The sequence below is a fragment of the Brachycentrus maculatus genome, unplaced genomic scaffold (genome assembly GCF_059751285.1).
Source record: "Brachycentrus maculatus isolate JH-2025_06_01 unplaced genomic scaffold, ASM5975128v1 h1tg001045l, whole genome shotgun sequence".
In the NCBI taxonomy this organism is placed as follows: Eukaryota; Metazoa; Arthropoda; class Insecta; order Trichoptera; family Brachycentridae; genus Brachycentrus; species Brachycentrus maculatus.
The window spans coordinates 147,408-158,248 of NW_028281754.1; the positions used below are offsets into that span (position 1 = coordinate 147,408).

The 10,841-nt window shown below is 33.2% G+C and overlaps 1 protein-coding gene across 1 annotated transcript in view; it reads right to left on the reverse strand.

Moving 5' to 3' along the window:
* LOC148299622 (uncharacterized) overlaps positions 1-6,882 on the reverse strand; it is a 97,227-nt gene extending 90,345 nt beyond the window's left edge. Inside the window, exons 1-3 of the mRNA XM_088275879.1 lie at positions 4,661-6,882; positions 4,483-4,547; positions 1,971-2,125 (exon numbers count right to left, since the gene is read on the reverse strand). Coding sequence (XP_088132005.1) covers positions 1,971-2,125; positions 4,483-4,547; positions 4,661-6,308 — 1,868 coding nt within the window. The 5' untranslated portion in view covers positions 6,309-6,882. The remainder of the gene's footprint in view (positions 1-1,970; positions 2,126-4,482; positions 4,548-4,660) is intronic.
* Between the last annotated feature and the right edge of the window lie 3,959 nt (positions 6,883-10,841).

Sequence of the window (10,841 nt, forward strand, 5' to 3'; positions counted from 1 at the left end):
TTTTGTCTAGCTTCCCACCAGTCTGATTATGTCTATAACGACGAAACGCGGGTCACTGGTCAAATAATATATGGAAAAAAACTAATTAGTTGTTATTTTATTTGACATACTTTAAAGGTTTGTATCACTCAATTTCAGAGTAGGCAGATAGAATGAAACGTCTTTGCAAACAATCTTTGCCTCTTCCACATTCATGCATGTGCTTTTACACATTTTATACACCACTTAGGGCCAAATTTTCCTCGGTCGTCCTCTGCTTCATTCACAACTACATTCGCTTTAAATAACAAATATAAAATATAAGGTTAAATAGTTTTCTTATTACACGTATGTACTTGTATACATCAAAACACCAATTTTTTTTCTAAGCTCGCTTTGAAAAACGTGCCAGATGAAAAATGAACTGTCAACCACATACCATAATATCTTGAGCAGTGCGGTTTCCATTTCTTAGTTGCGATTCACGCTTCACTGCCTGCCCCGGGAGGGAGTGCTCGAGACTAGTCTCCATTAGGTACCTAATTGTTAATTGTGGTCACGCCTGAGGGCGAGCCGGGGACAATTCAATACGATACTGGGCTATTATGCCCTTTCATGGCGCTTGAAAACTGACTAAAGATATATAAGTGACTACTTATGGAACGGGTTGTGAAATATAATAATAATAATAATAAAACCCTTATCCGCACCCCAATGGTGCATAGGGCACTGCGTCATATAAACGCAGTGTCATCTTGATGGTTTACACATGAAGGAAAGGTGATCAGCCCTCCGCTTCAGGTACCAGTCCAGGGTAATATTGAATAAATAGGACAGTGAAAATATCACTTATATTTATTTTACCCCCCTTGGGAATCGAACCCGGGACCTCCAGAACGGTAGCCGAGCGTTCTGACCATTACACTACGGAGGCGGACAAAATCGTTGTGAAATATGTTTAATTTAAATGGCATTTATACTCCGGAATTGCGATAACATGAAAATCTACAGTAAAAGTTAAGTTTACAACATATTGAGTGTGTTCAAATACATTTGTATTTGTATTTGGACACATTCTTCATATCTTCTTCATCTTTGATGACATGTTCCATATTCTTCTTCATCTTTGACGAGATGTCAAAAAATAATATGAAAGTTAAGTATTATTTATTTATTTTTATTTATTTTGTTTTATTTGTTCGGGAATTGTACAGCTTTACATATTAAAAAATATATATTACAAACAATAGTTACATTAACATTAATAAACATTACATTACATTGACAAAAATAGTTACGTTAAAAAAAGCCAATTAAACAATTCCACATTTATGTTATAAAACTATTAAAAAACATTCAAAGATTACAAAAAAGGGTATTGTTTGTTGCCAAATTATTTGTTACCATCTCAACATACACGAAGAAGAATATGAAAGTCTGGGTATTTACGGGGCCTACGACCGTCATAGGTTGGTTTAAGCAATCACTTTACACACGTGTGTAACATTCACCAATTCTACCCATGATTGACAACCACATTACTCAAATTCTTGGAAGTTCTACATATATATATGAACCATTCTCGAAACATTGTTCTTGAATCCTAGGTGAGATGAAAAGAAGGTTTTTATTGAGCAGAAACTCTTATATTAGTATGTGAGGTCCGAATCCTGGATTATAATCACATACATGAGAAACGCCAGAAAATATAATTTTTACATTTTTATTTTTATATTATTTCGAGAAATAATATATCAATATGATCCACAAAGTTAATGCTTTCAATATTCAAAAAAAATATATTTTTAGCTTATAATTTGACCGCTTTAATTTTTTTTTCATGAAAAAAGTCAATTTCTATTGTATGTATATTTTAAAAAAATGCGAAAACACGTCCGACCCCAAGCGCAGCCGTTCGCGTTATGAATTAAACGTTTGAGATCTCAGCCTTGATGTCAAATTAATAAACAAAATGATAAGTGTAAATTTACCTTTTTTGACTGTCACGATGCCAGACAGACACTTGGATCCGTCTTCCACCAACCCTAGGTGGAATGGGTATGGTAAAGCTGCTATCAAATTGTGGACTGCAGCAATCCCTTTTTACAGGTGTGCGTTGATAGGTGCTCATACCGCTGATGCTAACCTAAAAGCAGAAGAAAAAAATATAAGTATGTTTTCTAATGATGGAAATGTTGATAAAGATATCGCTCACTCCTTTCAAGAACGTCATAAATTAAAATACTTGTTTTTTCAGGAGAACGTTTTTAAAGTTTGAAAATATAATACAATGTATTAAAAATAAATATCAAGCCACTTACTGAAATTTTTACTGTGCAACATATCTATTTAGGTAAAACCTGAAGGTTTGTCTCCATTTGAAAAATATTTAGTTTATTTAAAAAAATAATTAAACAATACCTTTTCTTGGGAAATGCAAAAAACACTTTCTGCCCTGTAGCGGGTAAATATTAAGTTAAAAACATGCCTCTTTTTCTGGGATATAGTACATTTTCTGGGCATTCCGAAAATATGCATAACAGAAAATTGACGTTTTTTTTATTTATGACGTTCTTGAAAGGAGTGAGCGATATATTAAGGAGAGCAAATGCTGGGAAAAGAGTAAATGGTGCATTAAAATCAGATAAAGCAAATAAAAGCCAGTGAAAGCTAAAATGGAAATACACAACCTAGTTCCAACCGTAATGTATGGATGGGAAGTGTAGTGATGAAAGTAGACTGAATGCAGTAGTCGAAATACGATTTCCCGTACGTGTGGTAAAACGATGTATGATAAATTTTTGAATGGTGAAATAAGCAAAACATATAAGGCTAATTAGTTAAATTATTTAATGACATCTCATCAAAGATGAAGAAGAATATGGAAGTCTGGGCATTTACGGGACTGACGACCGTCATAGACTGGTTTAAGTGCTCACTTAACACACGTGTAACATTCACCAATTCTTCCCATTATTGACAACCACACTACTCAAATTCTTGGAAGTTCTATTTATATGAACCAATTTCGAAACGTTGTTCTTGAATCATTAGAACTTCACTAAAGACATCTATTGGTGAGATGAAAAGAAGCTTTTATATTGAGCAGAAACTGTTTTATTAGTATGTGAGATCCGAATCCTGGATTATAATCACATACATGAGAAACGCCAGAAAATATCATTTTCTTTTTTATTATTTAAGCTTATAATTTGACCAGACAATTTATTTACAACATTTTGAGTGTGTATTTTTGTTCTTGAATCATTAGAACTTCACTAAAGACATCTATTGGATTACTTTATTATTAATGATTATAATCACATACATGAGAAACGCCAGAAAATATCATTTGCTATTTTATTATTTTTTAGCTTATAATTTGACCAGTTAATTTTTATCACAAGATTTTGAGTGTGTCCAAATACGTGTTCACAAAATCTGGATAATCTCCAATTATATAATTGGAGGTAATCCAGATTTTGTGAACAAGTATTAGAACACACTCAAAATTTTATAAATGACTTAATTTGTTTTTAGTGAACTGAAAGACATTTTACCATAAAATATGGTATGTGTCAAATAACAGAATACTGGAAATGTATTCAAAACTTTTGCTGGAAGCAATACCAAGAATGTAAACTACAAAATAAAAGCAAAGACTTTTAAATAAACCGTCATTATGACGTTTAGCAGTATGTTGAAGAATAGCGTGACTACCGAATGCTGAAAAGTTTAACCATATTTCCGATAACGTTTTCCTCGCTACTAATGTGTTTTTGCGTTCGGCCCTTAAGCTAACAAAATGATATCTTCGATCAAATTGTGTTATGAAAATGAAAACATTTAAAACGTTTTAATTCTAAAATATTTACAATAATACTCTGTTCATCTAATGGTGCAAAGGGCACTGTATTGGTTACTTATTCGTAGCAACTTTGATCAGTCCAATGTTTCAAAATGCACTATAAATTTCAGTTGAAAATGACTTTTTGTGCTTTCCAAAGCAGGATTGCCGATCTGAGATACTCGCATTGGAAATTTTTGGGCTGTTGTAAATTTCAAAGGATGACTCATGAAGCTCATTTATTTGGGGTTATTTTGAATCATAGGTAGAATAGTGAATGTTACTAATGTGTAAAGTGGTCACTTTAACAGCCCAGACTCTTATATTCTTCTTCATCTTCATTGAAATGCCAAAAATATTTTAAAAAATACTCCGAAATGAAGAAAAAGTATTAGGACGCACGAAAAATCTTGTGATTATTTTTAATGTTTCAAAAATTTACTGCACAGGCTTGTTGAAAAAAAATATATCCTTTAAATATTACAAACTGCAGTAATCAGTCCAAAAAATGTGATGTAAATATGTTAAAACTTTTATTGTAATATATAAATAAAACAGTAATTCAGACTGATGCTGATCAAGTCGCTGGTTTATACGAGTATCATAAATCTACTAACTCTCTGATAAAAAGCATTAGAAACAATATATATATTTACCTTGACGTAAGCATTTATGTTCTTTGTACTTCCATTCGATCGTTGCAAATTTTTGCATCTTGCAACTGGAAAAAAACAAATATTCATGAATTTTTGCACACTTATCAAAAATTGCCATAAAATTTGGTAAAAATTGTATAATTTCATTAATAAGATAATAAAATTCGATCGTACTCACTATGGACAGAAAACTGATCGATCTTGGTCTGTATGGATAGTTCCACCGTTCCTCCAGCATTCTGCATCTGCACGATCCCTTGGCGACTTCTTGCGTTATTCAAGTCGTTCCTCATCTCGTAGTCCCTGAGATCATCGTCTTCGGGAGAGTAGGTCAAGCATCTTCTGGAAGATCTGAACTCAACCACTGGAGTAGCTGGTTCACTCAGGATGGAATCATCAGCGAACTTCTGAGTTAAACTGTCAGTCAGGAATGATGAACAGAATCCAGGAGTGTCCAAATCCAAGAAGCGGTTGGCAGCGAATGGTGATGAAGGACTTGGTATCCCACACTCCAAAGTCAGTCCAAACATTTTGGAATTCGGATATGAATGAGATTTTTTTTCCATTGATAATTGACCAAGTAAGAAACTGCTGTTTGAAACGCTAGTCGCCGGTATGTCTTTGTAGTGAATGTAGTTCAAAGTTGGACTCGAAATGTGATGGCTAGAAATTTGATAGCTGTTCTTCTCGGAGTACTCTACGTTATCGCTGGGATTGAAGAGAAACGGGTATCCTGTCATTGAGTTGTACGAGGTGCTCTTGAATATCCTTGAAAGAGACTGAATTTCCGGTGTGAATGGGCTAGAGATTCCAGTTTGAACAGTAAGAGCTGATTCCATATTTTCATCGTGAAGAGATGCTGTCTCTTCTCTGTGGCAATACCTCTTTCTTCTGACACACCTTTGGCGTTTGAGGTTGAATTCATAGTCGTGGGGGAGAGAGCCATTGTGCGTTGGTGTGAAACCCAACGAATTTGCTCTTTTTCTTGAATTTGGCTTTGCTCTGGTGGCAAGCGTACATTGCTCCAGACAACCTTTCAGCATAGTCTCAATGCCCACGTTTGCAGAAAGAGACAGTCTGTTTTCAGGAGTTTTGACTTCTCTCTCGTTGTAATGCGTTGGATACTCGATGAAAGTTTTTTCTTGTGTCACGATTTCTGGGATGGGTTTGCTCATTAATACTTTCTCTTTGCTATCCTCTTTAATGGGCTTGATATGAGCAGATTTGATTTCAGGGTTACTTTTTAGTATCGGCTTGGGTGACAAAGGAGCCATTGCTAGAGGCGATATTGATTGTTCTTTCTTTTCTCTTGTCTCTTCTGTAATCGTTTTAGGATGTTCTTGAATATATTTGGCATCCGATTTAGTTCTCAACTGAACTTTTCTTGCTCTCTTTACTTTTTTAGTACTTTTTAAAATGTCATCAATCATCTTTTCTAAAGTCACATCTCCCATTTTAGAATCTGTAATAGTTGATTCATCTTCAACTGCGCTTCTTTCACTGATTGTTTTAGTCTCCAGTTCTATCGAGACTTCATCATCTCTCAAAGTCAGCAATGGTCTTCTCTTTTTGATTTCTCTAACCGCATTGTTCGGTTCGTCTTCTGAGGACAGATTGTGAGCTTGCATCCTATTAAAACAGAGAGATGCCATTTTCCTCGCTAAGGGAGAAACCTCTGAGCATAGTTTGATTCGATCTTTACAACTGTTTTGCTTAAAAGCTGACAATGGTGAAAGCTTATTCAAAAGCGACGCAAAACTATCTACAATATCTACTTTAGGTCTTTTATTTGGTGGATTGATTTCTTCCATGTCTGTACGATCCATATTAAAATAAAGAGGATTATTGATGAATATCCTTGATCCTATGACTGGGAGAGTGCTCAAGCAAGCCGACGTATCTCCACAGTTCTGAATATTAGAGTTCCTATCTCTACTGGCCGTTGGATTATACCTACAAGGAGAATATTCAATTTCGAATGTTGGTAGACTTGCGGTATGAATTGTGCTGAGGGAATCGCTTACATTTGCCAACGGTTTTTCAATACACAATCTCTGCGAACTATTTTTAGGTTCTGGACCACTCAAATTATCTAAAACGGCAGAATTTTGACTAGTTGCAATTTCATTGTCCAAATTGGATCCAGTTTTTTCAAAAGTATTAACCTCGATACAGTTGTCAATCAATTCAAGATCTTTGACGTCATCGGAACCATCAACGTAGATATCCTTATCTAGTAAAATTCTTCGTTTCTTCAAGAAAGGTTGGGATGGAATGATGGGTTTCGGTAAACAAGTGGTTGGTGTGATTGTGAATCTTGATTCAAGCCCAAAAGCGCTTTCTACATAACCGGTGCTTTTCCTATTTGGAGTTGATATCCTGACGACAGGAGATCCTGGCGTTGCAGAATTTGGAGTTAAATTACTGACGTCCTTCAACGCTCCTGTATTATATTCCAGCTTTCTGAACGCGTATAGTTCTTTTTGGGTGAAAGCTGGAGTACACCCAATGAAGTCCAAATTTTCTTTGTCGATATTGTGCAAGGATCGTCTGTTTCTTCTTCTGCTGTGGGGAACAGCTAACGATCGTCTTCTTCCTGCGTCCAGGGGTCCGCCTGACTCCAAAGATAGTCTGGAAGGTACCTGACCTTCCGCCCTTTTGGAATTGACTGCCCACTTAAGCATCTTGCCTAATGGTTACCACCTGAAAACAAAAAAAAAACAAAAATATTAATAAAATGTAAAAATTATTTATAAGTACATACTAGCATTTGACAGAAATCCACCAGCATGGCATATATAATTTTTTTTAAAAAAACTAACTCACTATCACGCCACTTCCCTTTGAGAATTTAATCCATTATTTATCCATATTACATTAGATATCGAACTGTATATTACGAAACGTTACATCAAATTATGGACTGCGCAACGAGATAAATTTTCTTTCTACCCTCGTAAACACAAAGTAAAGCATCTCCCCTATAAATGGGGAAGTTTTACACTGCAAAAATATCTTACCCCGAATATGGTCAGTTACAAACATTACTTCACCTATCTAAGACTTATCTCTGACTTCTTAAAAACATTAGAAAATCATTGGTTTATGTATTTTTCATGACAAAATAATGATTTTATCTCATGATACATATTTTTACATAGTCGAAGAAGAATATAGAAGTCAGGGTATTTACAGGGTTTACGACCTATTATAAGCAGGATTATGCATTCAGCATTCCTATAATTGACACATGTATAAAATAAACACCTAAACCTGCTTACGACAGGTCGTAAGCCCTGTAAATACCTTGACTTGCGTATTTTTTTCTTCGTCTAAGTAAAGATGTCAAAATGTTAAAATATAAGGGTATTTTATTTTTCCTTTGAAGTACATACAAATAAACTACATTTTCTTTTGAATATCTTTTGTCGATACTTAGTGGCACATTTAATAAACTTTATAAACTAAAACTCTTTTTTTTTTTACATAAATATACACGTATCTATCCCTGAAAATGACAAGGTGCTTGTTGAAACTGGTTGGAAAAAAAATACCAAAAGTGATTTATTTAACAAAGATTGTATTATCACGTGTTGATGAGAACATCAATGATTCACGAAACTAAACATTTTGACATCTCAAAATAGGTGAAGAAGAATATGTAAGTCTAATTATTTAAAGTCTAGGCATATGGTAATGTAAACCATCCTATGACAGATCGTAAGTCCTGTAAATACCCAGACTACATATTTTTATTCATCTAAGGTGAGATGTTAAAATATAAAAATAACTCCTAAAAGAGAAAATCCAGGTTTGTGAACGATTATTTGGACACACTATACATATTTAAAATAATCGCATTCAGATCGACAAACTTAAAGGTGGTCTTAATCAAGTGTTTTATTCCTAAATTTACTAAGAAAATATCATTGAATAAAAAAGGATATTTTTCTTGAATGTTTTTCGCAGATACTTTGTGGCGCATTTTATAAACTTTATCAAATTAAACAACTTTGTTTTAACCACTTTTTTATTATAAGTACACTTTAACCTACCGGTTTCGACAAGAACCTTGTCATCATCAGGGTTTATTAAATTATAAAACATTAAAAATATTATAAGAGTATTTTAATGTTTTAGAATTTAATAAACCCTGATGACGACAAGGTTTTTGTCGAAACCGGTAGGTTAAAGTGTACTAATAATTTTAAAAAAAGTGGTTGAAACAGAGTTTAATTTTTAAAAAAGGATAAATTTTATTTTTTGAGACGATATTTATTTTGAACATATTGAACTTAATGCATACCATTTTCAGACCTTGTACCACGTAAATTAAGTTCTTATTGTGAAGCTAATGCGTCACAGTCGAAATAATAACCAATTGTTTATCATTTTTGAAGAAAAAAAAAAGTTTTTTGAGAAACAAATAATGTCTACAAAATGCCAAAACTGTTGACAGAAGACCAAAATCGTAAGAATATCTATGTTTTTCCTCGTGGTTAAGAATAGAACGGTCGTTGTGGGTATTTTTAGAGACCAATATATTTTGTAGTATTTTTCGTGGGTGGTGATGAAAAAGAATACGTTCGTAATAAATATACCTGATCAATGTCTGACTTGAAACTGGTTTACTAAAATAAAACTCAATTGTAATTTTAACGCTTTTATGGACATAATATATTATTATGTGACCTGAGTCATGATACACAAATAAATTAAACTGGGTTTTTATCACAAAAATAGAACTATAAATATCAAGTTTTTTCAATATTATTTCTCTTTTAAGGAATTTATATAATTTAAAAGATTTCTAGATAAAAACAAAAAAAAACAACCAGTCAAAAATGTTAAAAAAATACAAAATATAAGGTAATTTATCCATGCATTTAAAAAAAGTATTTAGGTCTAGTATTCGTTAAATAGCAACATAATTGTTTTTATACTAAGGTAATATTTGACGTAAATGTTTTCTTTTAAGCACTGTTTTTGTTTTGAATATTGAAAGCATTAACTTTGTGGATCATATTGATATATTATTTCGAGAAATAAAAATACTTTGTGTTCTGATCCACTCACATTTTTAGTAACCAACTAGTTTCGGCAACAACCTGTTGCCCTCTTCAGGGTTTCAATATTATTTTTACATAAATGAAATTACTGTTTTTGTAATGCAAAAAAAGTTTTTCTTTGAAATACATGGATCTTCCTCGAAAGACATCTAGAGGAAGACCAAAAATTTTATGGATGCTGCAGAAATAAACTACTGGCACCTAGGTCATGCCTTCGAATCATGTTATCATAACATGACCTAGGTGACGTTTTATATGATAGAAGGACCTCAGGACGAGGAAAGCTGACTTAAACCTTACCTAACAGATTACAAAGACGATAAGTTGGAATGGAGCATAAAAGAAGAATATCTATGTATATATCGCTCACTCCTTTCAACAATGTCAAATATAAAAAAAAAACTTGATTGTTCAGGAGATCGTTATTAAAGTTTAAAAATGAAATGAAATGTATTAAAAATAAATACGAGGCCACTTGTTGAACTTTTTACTGTGCAACAGATCTTTTTAGGTGGAACCTGAATGTTTTTTCTCCATTTGATAAATATTTAGTTTATTTACAAAAAAAAAACATTTTATTCAAAATGTAAAAACAATACTTTCTGCCCTGTAGCGGGTAAATATTAAGTTAAAAATATGCTGCTTTTACTGGGATACAGTATATTTTCTGGGCATTCCGAAAACATGCACAACTGAAAATAGACGACTTTAAATATATCACCCACTCCTTTCAAGAACGTCATAAATCAAAAAACTTGATTTTTCAGGAGAACGTTTTTGAAGTTTAAAAATATAAAACAATGTATTAAAAATAAATATCAAGCCACTTATTGAACTTTTTACTATGCAACAGATCTTTTTAGGTAAAACCTGAAGGTTTTTTCTCCATTTGAAAAATATTTAGTATATTTCAAAAAATAATTAAACAATACATTTTCTTCAAAATGCAAAAACAACACTTTCTGCCCCGTAGCGGGTAAATGTTAAGTTAAAAATATGCCGCTTTTGCTGGGATATAGTACATTTTCTGGGCATTCCTAACTCTATCATGCACAACTGAAAAATGACGATTTTCGATGCATGACGTTGTTGAAAGGAGTGACCGATATGTCACCAATTGAACAACACCCCTTAAAACAACGCACCTACAATAGGAAAAACATTCGTTTCATTTAAGTAGGTAAGTAAAATGTCCAGTCGAGGTTTTCGTGACTCGTTCGATTGTAGCGTGTTCTGGGACGTTCCTGAGGGATTACTTTTATTCCCCGTTTCAGGCTGAGACGTCAATGA